At 44.5% G+C, this 18549-nt stretch overlaps 1 protein-coding gene across 23 annotated transcripts in view; it reads left to right on the plus strand.

Annotated features, from left to right (window-relative positions):
• The window catches only part of AKAP13 (A-kinase anchoring protein 13), a 341004-nt gene that overhangs the window by 300150 nt on the left and 22305 nt on the right, over nucleotides 1-18549 (plus strand). For 22 of the 23 annotated variants that reach the window (XM_042856648.2, XM_065559282.1, XM_065559288.1 and 19 more), the window contains 9 exons: nucleotides 1634-1701; nucleotides 4243-4309; nucleotides 5751-5886; nucleotides 6818-6930; nucleotides 8276-8422; nucleotides 9993-10243; nucleotides 11782-11907; nucleotides 12023-12140; nucleotides 13864-14112. In XM_042856648.2, coding sequence (XP_042712582.2) covers nucleotides 1634-1701; nucleotides 4243-4309; nucleotides 5751-5886; nucleotides 6818-6930; nucleotides 8276-8422; nucleotides 9993-10243; nucleotides 11782-11907; nucleotides 12023-12140; nucleotides 13864-14112 — 1275 coding nt within the window. The remainder of the gene's footprint in view (nucleotides 1-1633; nucleotides 1702-4242; nucleotides 4310-5750; nucleotides 5887-6817; nucleotides 6931-8275; nucleotides 8423-9992; nucleotides 10244-11781; nucleotides 11908-12022; nucleotides 12141-13863; nucleotides 14113-18549) is intronic. The other variant, XM_065559270.1, reaches the window with a different exon arrangement.

Below are 18549 nucleotides of genomic sequence, written 5' to 3' on the forward strand. Positions count from 1 at the left end.
AAATTGTGGGAAGTTAACAAAAGAGCGTAAACCTTAACGCCCATTACCGCTCTCAGAGACGCATTCAACATTCATGCACATCCTTTCATTTAGCAGACACATATCTGTGAATTTAATGATGATTTGTGGATTTTTGTTTGTCCGTTCAGGGGTTTTGCTATTTTTGACTTTATTAGAAGCCTTTTAAATATATTTTGCAAACTAAATATTTAAAATGGATTTCCCTGAATAGACAAACGTGACCAGGTATATTTGCTGGATCTAGTTATATTGAATTTCATATGAATGTTTTTAGGCTGGGGATTTTCAAGGAGTTAGTAACCAAAATCCCATTATAAATCAGTGTGTGATGGACCTGGAACTCCCTGCGCCCCCTTTTGTAGAGCCCAGCCTTAATGGACAGCTTATCTCCATGATGATTAGGACAAAATCTGATGCACTGAGTGATTGGCTGACTCAGGGAATTAGGACTGGGATGTGGAGCTTTTTCACTTCCATGTGCAAGCCAGGTTGGTATTAAGCAGTGAGTTGAGAGTTGTTACCCTTGGAACGTGGCCTATATGAAATAAACTGATGAGTTCAGTCTAGGTGGACAAGAGTCTAAATCTCAAACCCAGTATCCCGACTCTCATTCCTGTTACCTTCTTTGGCGTCTCTGCAGAGTGATGGAAGATATAAATATAAAGGAGTGATCCTTTCACACTTATGCAATATATTTTTTTTCCCTGTTCCTTTCCTGCATCTGGTTTCCTGTCATTCTTGCTCTAATTAAGAAGATATTTGTGTTTAAGGAGAATCTTTTGCTGTTATAATCAATCCCTACTTCTGCCTGCCTGTGAAGTTACAAATCTTCAATCATGTCCCTAGTTGTTCAGTGACTCCTGTTCACCCCCTTATTTTTCATCTAAAGAGTAACAAGCATCTTTGTGTAATTTGAGGCATTGTATGCCATTGATTTTTAAGCAGAACTCCCAATCAATTGAAATCTGTGGGGAAATCTTGTTAATAATCATTATATGGTGAGGGCGAGGGACCTGTCTGGTTTTAAGATTAAATTAGATAAGTTTATGGAGGGAATGGTTTAATGGTAAAACATATTAGCTGAGGAATACCGAGCAGTAGCAGGTAAATAGTATAATGGCTAACAAGGGTCAGGCTGGAGACTCTTGCCTACATGCTCGGGGTCTTACTGATCGCCATATTTGGGGTCGGGAAGGAATTTTCCTCCAGGGTAGATTGGCTGAGGCCCTGGAGGTTTTTCGCCTTCCTCCGCAGCATGGGGCAGGGATCGCTAGCAGGAGGGATCTCTGCCAATTGAAGTCACCAAGACACAGGATTTGGGGACTTCATCAGCAGAGTCAAGGGAAGGGTAGGGACGGTTTTGTGGCCTGCAGCATGCAGGGGGTCAGACCAGATGATCATAATGGTCCCTTCTGACCTTAAAGTCTATGAGTCTATGGCCTAATTATCATGGAAGGCAGCACATTTGGCAATATCTAGAGCTGCTCTTCTAGTTTGAGTGGAAGTGAAAATCCCTAATTACCCCACGGTCTCGCATAGAAATGTAAGAGGAAATCAAAAGGCAAACTTCTTCTGACCTGACTTTTTGTGTGTGTGTTTTCTCACTTTACAGACTGCAATGCAATTGTTCACAAAGGCTGTAAGGAGAGTCTCGCATCCTGTGCAAAAGTCAAAATGAAGGTGAGAGGTTTCATGTCGTCTGTTGAACATGACATTTATTTTGAAGTGTTTTAGTATACAGACATCTTTTGCAACATGTGCAGGAATGGAATTTTCAGTCTGCTGGGCATAATGTCAGAATCCCTTGTTATGGGGGATCATTTTCCTAAACTCTCCTGAAATGTATGATACTCGCCCAAATTTTGTAGATTAATTCTGCTTCCCTTGCCTGATGTGAATAGGAAAAAATCATTCTAAGTTTTGTAAAATGCAGCTCTGTTTGTTTAGAGCCAGGGGAAGGCAGGGATGGGGACAAGTGGTGGAGGAAGGGGGAAACAAGGACTGGGACATGGAGCTGAGCACGGGGGAGGGGAAGGAGGTTGCTCATCTCCCTCTAGTGACTGTCCCATATAAAGGATGCCAACCTACTACTGCTGTGAGTTACCATGTGAGCCTAAGTGACAGGTCTCTGCTGTGGATCTAAAGACTCCAGCAGTGCTGCTGATTTTATATATGTGTGTATATATATATATATGGGAGTCAATATGGTTCCACAATATAGAATTTGTTTTCTAGGTGTGATTAAAAAAAACCACTAGGATATTACATACAAAAAAAGCCTACTGTATGAGAACATTATGGTTGAAAAGTCAAGCAGTCAAAAGTTAGTAAATACCAGAATTAAGGTTTGCCCTCTGCAAACTTAACTTGCCCTCTTGTGCATATGCATAATGATACAGTCTTTACATGATCCACAGGACCCTGCTTCATTCAGTGCAGAGACTGGACAGTGCTCAGGAAATGAATCAAACTTGTGTAGTTAGTGTGGCAGCTGTAGGTAGGACTCCTGCCTCATTTGTTGTAGAACTTGGAAGGTGTGTAGTGAATGAGGCTGTGGATTGCAGGAAGAAGAAGGATAGTCTTGTTGTTTAGTCATTCAAATGCCACCCTGCCTCTGCCACAAAGTTCCTTTGTGATGCTAGACAAGTCACTTAAACCAAACTTTTCTAACATGACCCCTGTGTCCTTCCCTTTCTTGGAGCCTAACTTGAGATCTTGAGGTCTGATTTGCAGAAGTACAACTGAAGTCAGTGGGAGCTCTGTTCTGAAGAGATATAGTGCTATGTTCTCCGAAGAATCAGGCTACGGGCAACTCAAATCAGACACCCACAATTAATGGACACTTTGACATTACTGCTTCCGTGCCTTAGTTTCCCATCAGTAAAACGGTAAAAAAGAAGAAGAATTGAGTAAACTACTCTAACCTACACTCCATATTCCCCAAATCAGAAGAGTTTTCCCATATTTACCCTTGACTACACTACTGGGAGTAACAATACCTTACCTCATGGGGTGTGTGAAGATCAACTAATTAACATTTGTGAAACACTCAGGTGCTACATTGAAAAGGCCATCAGGAGATTAATGCTTCTCTATACAGAGTAGGGTTTGAATAGCGTGCAGTAATCACAGCGTGGAGCCACGCATTGATCAATGAGGATAAAACAGATACTATAGCAGTTCGTTAATGGAGCGCCTCTTCTCCTGTGCATCTCCATGCGACCAGAGTGAGCATGTACCATCCTCACCGAGCAACTGAGCATGCTGCCGCCCAGGGCTGCACTGGATTTCCCCTGCTATTGCTCCTCCCGGTACCAGGGGCCGCTGTGGCCGTGGGCACAGGAACCCAGAGCAGGAAGATACTCTCTTCTGTGCCCTCCACACTCCCCTGGCAGCAGGGAGAGGAGCTGGGCCTGGGTGCGGTGGGTACGGTGAGCAGGGAGATTGGGATGAGGTTGCAATGAAATATAGACTAGCTCCCCAGTCTGTTAGCACCGTCCATCTTGTGCACTGAATGAGGCATGGATCCTATAGAAAAAATAGCATCTGTTCCTGTAACTGGATTACAACATAATGCATGTGCACCATGGGGCCAAATTAAGGTCACATGGGCAACCTTAATTTTGGCATTTTTTTAACTTTTAAGTGCTAGATTTCGCAACTTTAATATTCTTTCAAGGCAGTTTTTGTATGTTAATATAGATGAGCGCCTCTGATTGGAATTCCTGGTTGTCCCATGTGCGGGGAGCCCCCTTCTCATCCTGGTTCGCCAAGCCACCATGCTCTTCCTGTTCGAGGCTTTTGCTCCTGTCTTTAAATCATAAGCTGTTTGAGGCAAGGGCTGTGTTCACCGTGCTGAGCACATTTAACAGCTAGCCACTACAATTATGTATACTGTTCCCTCAGTGATCCTTTTGGCTTTAATACACTTAGCTATCTAGCAATATCAGAACTATATCAGGATTATTGTCTCCCTATTTTACTTCTTATTGCAAATATTTCTCCATATTTGATTGCATACCTTGTGATGGCTTGGACTGTATCACCATGCTGAAGATGCTGCTGCTTGTAGATACCCAGGGCACTGTATCTGGGATCTAAGCTGTTCTGAGGGAACTCGGAATGGTGTTACTGCGTGATTAAAATAAGGTGTCTGTGGATATACACATCCCTTTATTTATGTTGGGCGGGAAAAATTAAACCTCTCTCTTTTTCTTTCAGATACAAAAAGGGATGCTTCAGGCACACGATACCTCTTCGTTACCCACAGTCATTATGAGAAACAAGAGTAAGAAGCCTTCCCTTCCCTCTTTTCTGGTGTAGCTCCCTAAAAGTTCCTATTTTTCATTGTATTCGGTATAATCTTTTACCATCGTGTTCAACTATTATCCATTTCAATAAGATGAAAGAGAAAACATTTTAGGATGCAGAAGTAAAGTGATTATATCCTGTGTGATAAGCAACGATTGGGATTTTAGAGACATTGCTCATGTTGTGCAAATGGTTGGCCCAGTTCTGTGGTACCCATATAAGCTTATGCAGATACAAGCTATGGAAGAAAGAGGCCGTGTTTTCCGTATTGGAGACAGTATTTTTAGTGATCTAGTTCTTTTCTGTTGGTTACACAATGCAATGGAGCTAGAATTTGACTGTAGCTGGCCAGCTGAGAATTCTCCTGGAGTGAATGAACTCTCAGCTGGAAAGAAGACATCAGAGGTGATACCTGGGTTATTCATAAACTGGGAGAATGTTTAAAACAATATTGAACTGAGTGTATTGTTCAATGGGGAAGGCCAAACTGGGCCATTTCAGTAAGTAGCTCTTGTCAGATGGACCAGCAGCACCACTATGGGAAACAGGAAGGCTGACCAGGGAAAGAAAAAAGAGGGAGTGAGATGCAGGGGGGCTAGTGATGATGTGGAGAGATGACCAAGCCCTTCTACATAACTGGAGGGTCTTTCTCTCTGCATTATGTGAACTGATGGATAGTCAGAAACTCAGTCCTAAGAGGGGTCAGGGCAAATCGAGGGTTGGAAGAGCTCGAAGGAGGTGATAAGAGCACAAGACGAGTTGCTGTAAGTGACTGTTTCAGTCATTTTGTAATAAAGTTCTGCTCACCTTCCCATGATAGTATTCTACCCAACCCTCCCTTCCAGCAGGCAGTACAGTGAGGGGTCAAAGGTCTTTCCTTCCCCCACTAGGAAAGCCCAGTGTTCCATCTGGTGCTCTGCTCACCACTTCCCTGCACAGGAACACAAGCGAACCATTGAACAGTCTCACAGAAGATGATGACTGATCATTTACCTTGTTCGTTTTTTCCTATATTGCCGTAGAAGTTATTTATACATAAGAATATTGTGTCTTAAGAGTTTGGAACTGCCCAGATAGGTCAAACAAATATAAATTACGTTGTTCAGTGTGGGCTCCAGACTTACCTGGGGACTACTTCTGAAGTTTTACTCAGGCAGAACTACTCAAGTGCATGAAAATGATGTCCTGAGCAGGGATTTCAGAAATGGGCCCTGTGTTAACAAACCAGTAAAGACAAAGAATGAGGCTAGATTTCAATGGAGCTATAACAATTGATACCAGCTGAAGATCTGCCCCTGATTATTTCTAAGCAAAGAGGAAGTGGATTGTTAGAATCTTGCTTGATCGAGTCGTCATAATGAGTTTAGCAAGGAGTTTGGATGGTGTTTCTTATCAGATATTTGGCATTTCTCTTCTAGCCTCACAACCTAAGGAGCGCCCTCGGTCTGCAATACTTGCCCCTGATGAAAACACAGTAACCTCAATATTCAATAACAGGAGATCACAGCAGACCACAACACTTTCAAAAAGCGTCTCAATACAGAACATTGCAGGGTAAGCCTGTGTGTGTACAGTAAGCAACCTACATTATTCCCCACATTTCATTAGGAATACATTTATGGGTGTGTCTCACATATATTCTATCGCCACATATGCAGAAAGACAAATACTATATACTGTCTGAGGAAAGGGTCAAGATGCAGTTGCTGTGGGAACTATAACTTCAAATTTCCTGTGTGTTGGGAATTAAAATTTTCAACAGTTTGCATGTAATGCAGCCATTCAGAACTCAAGCTGGTAAAAGCTCCATACCATCACACATCATCATGCGTTTTGTCTTTATGTATAAAATAATTACATACACACGTGGAGTGCTGCTATACATAAAGAGTTTCCATGATCATTAATTCTCTCTTCCATTTTCTCTAACACCAGTGATTTTAGAAAACCCTGTTGGATGTGTGTTTGCAGAGCTGTGAAGGGGAAAATTATCAAAAGGCTCAGTTTAGAAAAACATCCACAAGATTAACTGCTTATCCAAATGTTATATGAATTTCATTCAGCTAGAACTTTGCATGTACAGACCCTTGAGAGATTTCCAATATTCCTCAGCATTTGCTGAGCTGGAAAAACAGTACCTTGAAAATAAGGCATTGGAATGGCAATACAAAAATGAAAAGTAATTAAATTAAGTTTACCAAACTCTTTCAGACCTCAAATATTCACTTCAGGTTTTAGGGAAATGATTATTTCAGTTAGAAATGTAGATGATCCAGTTCGTTGAGCCCTAATTTGTAGTTATTAGCACTGTATATAAAGTATATAAATACATGCGCACACAACAGATATACCTGTGCATAATCGGCAACATTTAGTGCAGCTTTCAGTTTTATTTAAAATTATATTTGTTTTATGTACTTTAAAAAGTGATTGATTTTAAGTTTTGGGGTCCTGAATGGGGTTCTGCATTTCCTTTTTTCTGCAGAGTTGGTAATGATGAAAGCATGATACAGACTTGGAAATTCCTGTCACAGTCAACAGACTCTTTACATAAAATCAGCCGAGTGAATGAATCCACGGAGTCGCTAACTGATGAGGGTAAGAGATCCCAATGTATTTGTACAAACACAGATGCATTCCCAGCAAATGGATGGTCTCAACATTGATTTTTAGAAATACTAAATCCTTTAAAAGTGTTTTGATATCAGATTTGTTTTCTTTGCTGGAAGATTGAAGCTTATTTACATAAGAGAAAGTATAAAGAAAGACAAAAAAGCAAGGCCCCATATAGTAATTTCTTTATAGGCTAGAGCATTTTAGCATATTCTGAGTGGGGGGAAAATATATGAAGCATTTTATTTACATTTGAGTTATGTGGGCGGTGTTTATAGCTCAGAGGTACACCTTCTTCCCCATCTTTCATGCTTTGTCTGTTCTTCCAATCTATTTGTACATCTACATATCCCTATATATTTTACTTTTTTCATATTGGCAGGTTCAAAATATATTTTAATTTTTTTTCAGTTAAATTTACGAATCCAATGTACATCAAACCAAAAAACGAAGTTATTTTTTAAGCAAGGGGTGCTCTAAGGTATAACTAGTCCTTAAATGTTTTATATCTTAGCCGACGCTGGCCTGAAAAGTACAATATGGTTTTAATTCATTAGGACAGGGGTCGGCAACGTTTGGCACGCGGCTCGCCAGGGTAAGCACCCTGGCGGGCCGGGCCAGTTTTATTTACCTGCTGACGCGGCAGGTTCGGCCGATTGCGGCCCCCACTGGCCACGATTAGCCATCCCAGGCCAATGGGGGCATCGAGAAGCGGCGCAGGCGAGCGATGTGCTGGCCGCGGCTTCTCGCAGCCCCCATTGGCCCGGGACGGCGAACCGCGTGCTTACCTGGCGAGCCGCGTGCCAAACGTTGCCGATCCCTGCATTAGGAACTGAACAGAGGACATGATGACAGAGAAATTTCCCAATTGCCAGGAATTCTCACATGTTGTGTCCAGGCAACAAATGAACAATTTCTTTCTAAAATGTACATAATCTTCAGTTCCGGGCACATCAATTATTGCTTTCTAAGCTTGAAAATACAGATTTCACAACGCGCTCCTTAACGGTTCTGTTAATTTACTGAAGTAAACAAAGGAGGGTAAATTGCATATTAATTACCATGTAATTACATGGTAGATAACTGGTTCTTGCTTGTCTTGTAAACCAGAGTTCAGTATACATGATAATTGTGGACTTTAGCAAGTAACCTGTAAAAGTAGTTTGCGTTGTTTCGTACTTACCCAGTAAAATTTGACATAATTGTTTCCATGTCAGTAAAGGAGAGTGGATATGATGTTTGTGGCATTCAGAACAAAGCCTAAATCTGTAGACTAGGCAATGGGACTTTCAAATGGGACCAGATATATGTTTATGCTGCTTTTATGCAGGTGCAGACATGAATGAAGGACAGCTCATGGGGGACTTTGAGATGGACTCCAAGCAGCTGGAGGCAGAATCCTGGAGTCAAGTAGTGGACAGCAAGTTTTTGCGGCAGCAAAAGAAGGATATCGTCAAACGGCAAGATGTCATATATGGTGAGATGTTTATTGGTTAAAGAGAAGTGATCCAATTTAGTTCGTAGAAACCTCTAGGTTTGGATGGTCTGTTCATATTTTTTAGTTTGTGACTAATTTGGAAACTTTAATTAATTAATGGAGATATCCCATCTCCTAGAACTGGAAGGGACCTTGAAAGGTCATCGAGTCCAGCCCCCTGCCTTCACTAGCAGGACCAAGTACTGATTTTGCCCCAGATCCCCAAGTGGCCCCCTCAAGGATTGAACTCACAACCCTGGGTTTAGCAGGCCAATGCTCAAACCACTGAGCTATCCCTCTCCCCTTTAAGTCAAAGGGAGTTTGCCATTGACTTCACTGGGGCCAGAATTTCATTCTTGGTGTTTACTGGAAATAAAGACCTCCAATGCCATCTTAGTAAGCTTTGGAATTCTGGATTTCACTTACCTTGAACCATCCAAACAAATTGCAACTCTGGTTTGTCTGGTGATGACCTTTATACACAGTTACCCATGAGTACAGAGTAGTCAATTACTTGTATTAGCATCTTCTCCCCCTTGATATAAGAGTCCTCTTTTGCTACACAGAAAAATAACTATATTGAGAGGAGCAACATGGTGTTTTGCTATTATCATCTGTCCTTCTGCAGTGTTCAAATTCCAGCATAATGGTCCCCAAACTTTTTACCTCCCCCCCGCCCCCCTTGTAGGGTGACCAGACAGCAAATGTGAAAAATCGGGACAGGGGGTGGGGGGTAATGGGAGCCTATGTAAGAAAAAGACCCAAAAATCAGGACTATCCCTATAAAATCAGGACATCTGGTCACCCTACCCCCTTGCCCTTTGCCCTACCCCCCAGCTGCGGTTGGGAGCCAGGTGCCGAGGCTGGGGCTAGGTCTGTGGCTCGGAGCAGAGCCGTAGCTGGGCTGGGACCGGGAGCAGAGCTGCAGCCGGTCCAGGGGCCAGGGCTGGGAGCTGGGGCCAGAGCAGGGTAGGGTTGCACTCCCTCCTCCCCTGTGTGGGGCTGGCCCAGGCCCCATTTCATGCTCTACCCCTCCCGAACGTTCCTCCGTGCCCTCCCTAGAGGGACAGGTCCCACAGTTTGGGGGCCGGTGTTCTAGCAGTAATGAAAGCGAGCACTTATTCATATAAATAGAGTATGGGGATGGCTGATCCACCCCCAAGCTATGCCCTACCATGCATTTTGAAAAGAAAAAATGTTTTCACATTGATAATCTAATTAGTAACTATTAAGAGGCAAGAAAAGAATGAAACTGGTATATACCAATGGTATTGGGAAGCCCAAAGTGTTGCATTTAATGTATTACAGGCTGTTTTCCCCTGAGTTCACATGTATAAATCCCAGTAATACTAGTGCAAGTAACACACACATCAGAATGGGGAATTATGTCCCCATAGCACTTCATTACATTGTTAGCTTCTGTGAGCCCTTCTAACCAACTAGATCTGGTAAGTGCCTTTCCTTGGCTTAGCAATGCCAAGTACTCTGGGTTGATACAGCGCCTTGTCCTAGAAGATAGTAATAATGACTCATGTGCTTCCTGTGTTGGACCTGTCCTTGTCTCATGCAGAGCTGATGCAGACAGAGATGCATCACGTCCGCACTCTGAAGATCATGAGTGATGTGTACAGCAGGGGGATGATGCAGGAGTTGCAGTTTGAACAGCAAATGGTGGAAAAGGTCTTTCCTTGCCTGGATGACTTGCTGAACATCCACAACCAGTTCTTCCAGCGGATTCTGGAGAGGAAGAAAGAGTCCCTGGTGGAAAAAAGTGAAAAGAACTTTGTTATCAAGAGGATAGGAGACATCCTGGTGAATCAGGTGAGTGGTGAGACACCCCTGCATGCTCTAAGCACAAGACTGCAAGCCAGGAACTCCTGAATTACAATTCTCTCTCTTAGGGCAGGTCCACACTTAAAAGGCTGCGTTGGTGCAGCTGCTCTGCTTTAGCGCTTTAATGAAGATGCTCTACACTGACGGGAGAGCTCTCTGCTGTCAGTGTAGTTAATCCACCTGAGCAAGAGGCGGTAGCTACATCAGTCGGAGACGCCCTCCCACTGACGGAGCACTGACTACACCAGTGCTTAGGTCGGTATGGATTTTTCACACCCCTGAGCGACATACACCTCTACCCCGATATAACGCTGTCCTCGGGAGCTAAAAAATCTTAGTGTTATAGGTGAAACCGTGTTATATCAAACTTGCTTTGATCTACCAGAGTGCGCAGCCCCGCCCCCCCGCCCCCGCCCCTCCGGAGTGCTGCTTTACTGTGTTATATCCAAATTTTTGTTGTATCATAGAATATCAGGGTTGGAAGGGACCTCAGGAGGTCATCTAGTCCAACCCCCTGCTCAAAGCAGGACCAATCCCCAGGCAGATTTTTGCCCCAGATCCCTAAGTGGCCCCCTCAAGGATTGAACTCACAGCCCTGGGTTTAGCAGGCCAATCGGGTTGTGTTATATCAGGGTAGAGGTGTAGTTATTTATACTGAAGTAGTTTTGTAGTATAGACCTGCCCTTATGCTGTCTTATTGGTGGCCTAAGGTGAGTCGCATCATCTCTTCGGGTATGTCTACCCAGCAAAGAAAAACCCGTGTCTGGCCCGTGCCAGCCGACTCCGGCTTGTGGGGCTCAGGCTGTGGGGCTGATTCATTGCTGTGTAAACTTCTGGGCTCCAGCCCAAGCCCAATGGGGTGGGAGGGCCCCAGAGCTCAGGTTCCAGCCCGAGCGTGGAAGTCAACACAGCAATGGAACAGCACCGCGAGTCAGAGTCGGCTGGCACAGGCCAGCCGTAGGTTTTTCTTTGCTGCGTAGACATCTCCTTTGTGCCTCCGCTTCCCTACTTATACCGTAGAGACGACAATAATTATGCATCTTTGTAAAGGGCTTTGAGCTTTTCAGGTGAAAGGCTTGATGTCAGGTTTGATGCCTGCTTTGTTTGTTTATGCCACATGGGCAGAAAAGCATCAGCGCTGGTTACAGTACGGTCTGTAGTTTATTGCACTAAGCTTGGAAGCAGGGGACCTGGATTCCATTTCCTGGGTCTGCTGCAGATTTGCTCTGTGACTCTGGGCAAGCCGCTTCACACCTCTGTGGTTCTTCTCTCCCCCCACCCCCCTTTTCTCCATCTTGTCTCTTTGGAGTGCCAGCTCTTTGTGATAGGGTCTCTCACTCTGGGTTTATACAGTGCCTAGTCTCCATTCTGAAAATTCCATAGATTTAGTTTTTTGAAAGCTACACTTCGGGCTAGATTTATACTGACAGCGTGGCCGTCCTTTTCAGTGACAGACGGTGCGTGATGCCAAGTGATTGATCCCAAGAACTCAGTGTGGGGGCTATAAGTTTGTTCATGTCTTGCAGTTTTCCGGTGAGAATGGGGAGAGAATGAAGAAAACTTACGGCAAATTCTGCGGGCACCACAACGAGGCTGTAAATTATTTCAAAGACCTGCAGTCAAAAGAGAAGCGGTTTCAGGCATTCATCAAGGTAGGAACTGGTGGGGGATTTGTTTCTGACCCCCTCAGCGTGTGCACACTGCACGTTGGCATGTCTTGGCGAACGCTCCATCGGCAGCATTTTAATTTATGTCTTGTCTTTTTAGAAAAAAATGAGCAGCACGGTGGTGAGGCGCCTGGGGATTCCTGAGTGCATCTTACTAGTAACTCAAAGGATCACAAAGTATCCCGTGATATTACAAAGAATATTACAGTATACCAAAGGTAGAGCCTGTTTCTTTTCCTAAGCACCTTTGTTTCCTCTGTATCTTTTTCCAGGACCTTTCCCAGTAAAACTGCCCAACTCAAAATCAGCCAGCCAGCCAGCCCAGTGTTTAGTGCCCAGCACTACTGTAATTAGAGACCTGGGTTTCATTTCCTCCATCAAGGTTTCAAACCTCAGGCTAGGCAGGCTTGAGAGTGTTGCAAAGATACAGCGCACAGCCTCTGTAGAAGTGAAGTGCCTTGGTATGCTCATCATTACAGCAATCTCTAGCTAATTATGGAGCAACATGCATAGACTCCTGTTTTGTCCACTTTGGATAGTGGCTGCGATACAGGGCCTTGGAGAGGGGGATGGCAAAATAAGGAAGAATAAGATTCTCAGATTTCCAAGAGGATTGACACTCTCCTTTTGAACCTTTCTTCCATCCCAGGAATCCTACATTACCATACTTTTAAATACTGTATTCAAAGAACTTGGCCTCGAATACGAGTCTTTATGGGTGATTTGTGATCAAGTGGTTACGGGTGATAAGTCCTCAATCAACTCTCTAGGGTATTTCTCTGTGTCACACAAGCACCTTTCTGATTCTGTATGATCAACCCATCAGGAGTGGCCACGAAATCTTAACACCTGAGGAGATCAGGGGTTAGGATGGTAGAAATAATGTGGGAGTAGTCTGCATACCACATGCTTGCGATGTTCCTGGTTTCTCTCAGTCAGCAAAAAGGCTCAGTTTACAGTTTAATCTCACCTGCTATCTGCTAGTGCACTCTGTTTAATCTCTGTGGAAGCCTTTTATTAGGTGTGGATGAGGTGTGGTTTATCTGTGCCACTCCATTTAAGATGGAGTAAACTCCAGAAGTGTTTTTGTATGATTTCACCCACAAAATCCTCTGGAGAGTGATGTATATGTAATGCTTTTTATCAGCGGGTGTGCATCCTACAGATACATCAGCTGACGTTGTAGATTAGCCAAGGAATGGCAGAGACTGACCACTGTGTCTTTATAATCATTAATGTTCTGTAATTCATACCTTTCAAAAGTTTTCAAATATTGTGTTTGTTTCTTATAAAATAAATTTATGTTCAGAAGGGACAATCTTGTTGGCCATTATCCTCCTCATACATAGTCGTCTGTCCCATTGGCGTGGTTTATAGAAGTGTGAGTGAGGGTCTCTGGAATGTGAAACAATTTATTTCACAAATGTGTCACTTCATCAAGACCCAAAGAGATGAGAATTTTGCCATTACGAGGGTGGACCATTAATCCAGACCCTTAAAACTTTTATTGCAACTTGACTGAGTGTTCCTAATAGAATCTGGTATTCAAAAATGGCTGCACCTGATTTGCTCGCATAAACAGCTGTATGCACATGCATAATGGATGCATGCCCATTTTTATACATGCAGTCAGGTAGCCATGCACTTGGCAGAGGCTGAAAATGTGGTTCTTATTTACGTTGTCCTAGTTTGCCATAGCTCATGCAGAGTATATTTCCTATGGTTCCCCTTTACTGTATAGGTGTCTATTTAAGGTTTGTGACAAACTTTTCATTTCTTCTAAATGAAACTTGTCTTGGGAAGATGGTTAAAAATAGTGCGTCCATGTGCTACAGTGTTTGATGACTCAGTGGTAAGGGAAAGGGGAGAAGTAAGAAGTTAGGCTCTGCATATTCACAATAAGGGTGAACTGAAATTGAAGTCTCTCTCTCACTCCTTAAGAAAACGAAGTGGAACATCAAGACTTGACCCAGTCACTAAACCTGGTTAAAGATGTGATTGCTGCGGTCAATAGCAAAGTCAGCAACTATGAAAAGAAAACACGTCTTACTGAGATCTACACCCGGACGGACAGCAAGTCCATCATGAGGATGAAGAGCGGCCAGATGTTTGCCAGGGAGGACTTGAGACGTAGGAAGCTCATCCGAGATGGGCCTGTCTCACTGAAGAACACAGCTGGGAGACTGAAAGGTGAGAAAATCCTACAGATCATGCACCCAAAGGATGTACCCTTCCTGTCTGCAGATGATGGCAGGGTTCATCCATCTTGCAACCTGTGACTTCATTCCCTTTCCTTTGGCTTGGTGGTTCCTCTGCCTTTTACACAGGGTTTCTTCTGAAATCGCTGGCCCATTTATTATTCACATTATTTTATTGATTTTTCTGTTCCTAGAAAGGTGCTGTCAAAGTAAAAACCATGAAAAATCCTTCCCAGTGCTCCTAGTAACACCCTAGATTACTGCCACAAATATTTCTGTTACTGCTCACCATTGATGCTGCTTATTTATTTACCTTCCAAGCTTTGCCCAGCAAGCTAAGTGATGGGTGTGATGGTGAATCCCATGTTTACACACTGCGGTTGTATACACATCCATTGGCTCTAGGAAATATGCACACTGAATGTGAAACGCAACCATTGCAGTTCCCAGTTTTGCTGCCCAGGAGCAGCACGACATTTCTATTACTCGAAAGTTCCCCGGAGCTGCTCAGCAGAACCAGCATTGCATTACTTGTTACACTGAAGTAAGTCTCCACATCGCACTATTTGACTCAGAAATTTCGGAGGCTGCTGCTCCAAACCATTACTGCTCTTCTGTTTCCCTAACGTCCCTGCAACTGTTGTATTCTCTATTACATGCACATTACAGATGAGGGGTAGCCAAATGTACTAGCCCTCCGAGCCGCATACGATAATCTTCAGAAGTTCGAGAGCCAGGCCTGCCTGCTGGGGCTCGGGGCTTCTGCCCTGTGGCGGGGTGGTGGCGCTAGGGGCTTCTGCCCAGCAGGCACCTCCCTTGGGACAGAAGTCCTGAGCCCCAGCAGGTGCATCCCGGGGACTGAAGCCCCATAAAAGAGCCACATGCTGGTTGCTGGATCTCTTGAACTGATTTTCATTCACTAAGTAAAAAAAAGTTAAGGCAAATAGCCCCCAACTCATCAAAGCATTGGGCTTAATTGCTTTGCTGAACTGGGGCCTGAAATCTTTCAAGTGAACTTTGAGATAGGAATCATGTTAGTCATTCTGTCACCCACAAGCAGAAGCTTGCGAGCTGCCTATGCTGTACTCCACCCCCTTCAGAAAGGTTGGGCTTGTTTTCGCTCTCCACCAATATCAGGCGTATAATCTTGGTACTTGGGGCTTCAGTGGAGTTTGGCCATCTCTCTTTGGTGTGTGTAGAACAGATATGATGCATGGAAAGTTACCATGTTATGTTTCCAAAGAATGTCTTGATTGCAGAGGTGGAAGTAGAAGGGTTTTTACCAGTGCATCCCTCCATATTCTGTGCCATCGGAGGATAATTTAGATTCCACATATATGATATGATTTGTTCTGAGGGAAAGTTTAAAGATGGTTTCTAGGTTCCTAGTAGGGCTGTCAAGTGATTAAAAAAATTAATTGTAATTAATCGCGCTGTTAAACAACAGCAATTAAAAAAATTAATTGTGATTTATTGCGCTGTTAAACAATAGAATACCATTTATTTTAAATAGTTTTGGATGTTTATTACATTTTCAAATATATTAATTTCAATTACAACACAAAATACCAAGTGTATAGTGCTCATTTTATATTTATTTTTGATTACAAATAGTTGCACTGTAAAAAACAAAAAAATAGTATTTTGCAGTTCACTTCATACAAGTCCTGTAGTGCAATCTCTTTATCATGAAAGTTAGGGTTACCATTCGTCCGGATTTACCCGGACATGTCCTCCTTTTTGTGCTAAAAATAGCGTCCGGGGGGAATTTGTAAAGCACTCACAATGTCCGGGATTTCCCCCTCCCCCGGCACAGCAGAGCGAGCGGCTGGGAGGGCTGCAGGAAAGTCCCGGGCTGGACTCCGGAGCAGCTGGAGAGGAGCTCCGCCCTGCATTCTGAGCAAGTGTCTCAGCACAAAGTGCAGCCCTCCCCTTTTGCAACTGGGAGTGGTTTCTGCCATGCAGCGTAGCAAAACGGGAGCGAGAGCACTTTGTGCTGATACAAGGGCAGCTCTCCCCTGCAACCCGGTCCGGGTTTTGTTGTGCAGGGCCAGGGACCGGGTTTTGTTGTGCTGGGGAGCTTAGCCACGTGTCCGGCTCGCACAGAGCCCAACACCCTGTTCTGAGCAGCAGGGTAAGGGGGGGCAGGAGAAGGGGCAGGGAGGTTCTGGAGGGGGCAGTCAAGAAACGGGGGGGGGCTTTTTGGGGGGAGTGGAGAAAGTTTTGGGCAGTCAGGGTACAGGTAGGGGGTAGGGTCCTGGTGGACAGTTGGGGGGGGGTCTTAGGAGGGGGCAGTTAGGGGACAAGGAACAGGGAGTCTTAGGTAGGGGGTGGGGTTCTGGAGGGCAGTTAGGAGCAGGGGTCCCAGGAGGGGGCAGTCAGGGGACAAGGAGCGGGGGGGTAGGGGGCTGGGAGTTCTGGGGGGGAGCTGTCAGGGGGCAGGAGTGGGGAGAGGGATCGGAGCAGTCAGGGGACAGGGAGCAGAGGGGTTTAGATGGGTTGGGAGTTCTGGGGGGGGCTGTCAGGGGGCAGGAGTGCGGAGAGGGATCGGAGCAGTCAGGGGACAGGGAGCAGAGGGGTTTAGATGGGTTGGGAATTCTGGGGGGGGGGGCTGTCAGGGGGTGGGGAGTGGTTGGATGGGGCGTGGGAGTCCCAGGGGTCTGTCTGGGGGTGGGGGTGTGGATAAAGGTTGGGGCAGTCAGGGGACAAGAGGCAGGGAGGCTTAGATAGTCCTGGGGGGCAGTTAGGGGCAGGGGTCCCAGGAGGGGGTAGTCAGGGGACAAGGAACGGGGGGAGGGTTGGGAGGTCAGGGGGGGCGGGAAGTGGGAGGGGCAGGGGCGGGGCTAGGGCGGGGCTCCTCCCGTCCTCTTTTTTGCTCGCTGAAATATGGTAACCCTATGAAAGTTGAACGTACAAATGTAGAATTATGTACAAAAAAACCTGCATTCAAAAATAAAACAATGCAAAACTTTAGAGCCTACAAGTCCACTCAGTCCTACTTCTTGGTCAGCCAGTCACTCAGACAAACAAGGTTGTTTACAATTTGCAGGAGATAATGCTGCCTGCTTCTTGTGTACAATGTCACCTGAAAGTGAGAACAGGAGTTCGCATGGCACTATTGTATCTGGCGTTGTAAGATATTTACGTGCCAGATGCGCTAAAGATTCATATGTCCCTTCATGCTTCAACCACCATTCCAGAGGACATGCGTCCATGGAGATGATGGGTTCTGCTTGATAACGATCCAAAGCAGAGCGGACTGACGCATGTTCATTTTCATCATCTGACTCAGATGCCACCAGCAGAAGGTTGATTTTCTATTTTGGTGGTTTGGGTTATGTAGTTTCTGCATCTGAGTGTTGCTCTTCTAAGACTTCTGAAAGCATGCTCCACACCTCATACCTCTCAGATTTTGGACTGCACTGAGAATAGCAAAATATAAATGACTCTTTCCTCGTTATCACATTTAAATAAAAGTTGGGGAATCATACTGGTTGAAACAATTTAAACTAAAACAGTTTGGCTAAAATTAAACAGCATTCAGAGTATACAGTTAAAATAAAAGAAATTAGTTTCCCCTACCATTTTCCTCTCTCTATAATTAACACTGCCAATGCTTCTCTGCTGGGTGAACAGTACCACCAAGAAGAACAGGAGTACTTGTGGCACCTTAGAGACTAACAAATTTATTAGAGCATAAGCTTTTGTGGGCTAAAACCCACTTCATCGGATGCATGCAGTGGAAAATACAGTAGGAAGATGTATGTACACAGAGAACATGAAAAAATGTACCACCAAGTTGCTGCAAAATGCTTCAGAGTTAGGGAAAACAGCCTGCTTTCTGCTCAGCTCAGCCTGTCCCAACCCACCGAATGCACATAGGGCAGCTGCTTTGCAAAAGGCTAACTACTTGCCCTCATGAAGTCTGAGTCCAGCAACAGGGAACCTATTGAGCATACCCAAAACTACCACACCCAATTCCAGAAACTTCTGAGTGTGGAAAGCTAATTGTGCATCTGTCTAGCAGCAGTGACCCAGACACAACTCCTTCCTACCCACCCACAATAGATCTCTTGAAAAGATATCTCCCTATTTGGCATGTGCGTTACACTTTATGAGATCTCTCAATTAGCATAGGTTATATTATGCATTTCCCATAGAAATAATGGCTCCCACTACCAGAGCCAATAGCTAGCCAGTAGAGATGAGTCAGAAGTTCCAGATGGGAAAGCATCCAAAAGTTTAGAACCTGCTTGTCCTAACTTCTGGGATTTGGAACTGGAGCCAGGAGAAACACAGGAATAGCTTTCCTTGAAGTATTTTGGTCTTTCCTCCTCTGCACCAAAAGCAGAAAGTGCAGCTGGAAATAAAAACAAACCAAAGTAAAACAAATCTTACCTGAACTTTTACAAACCTCTAAAGAGGTTTG

The sequence above is a fragment of the Chrysemys picta genome, chromosome 10 (assembly GCF_011386835.1).
Source record: "Chrysemys picta bellii isolate R12L10 chromosome 10, ASM1138683v2, whole genome shotgun sequence".
In the NCBI taxonomy this organism is placed as follows: domain Eukaryota; kingdom Metazoa; phylum Chordata; order Testudines; family Emydidae; genus Chrysemys; species Chrysemys picta.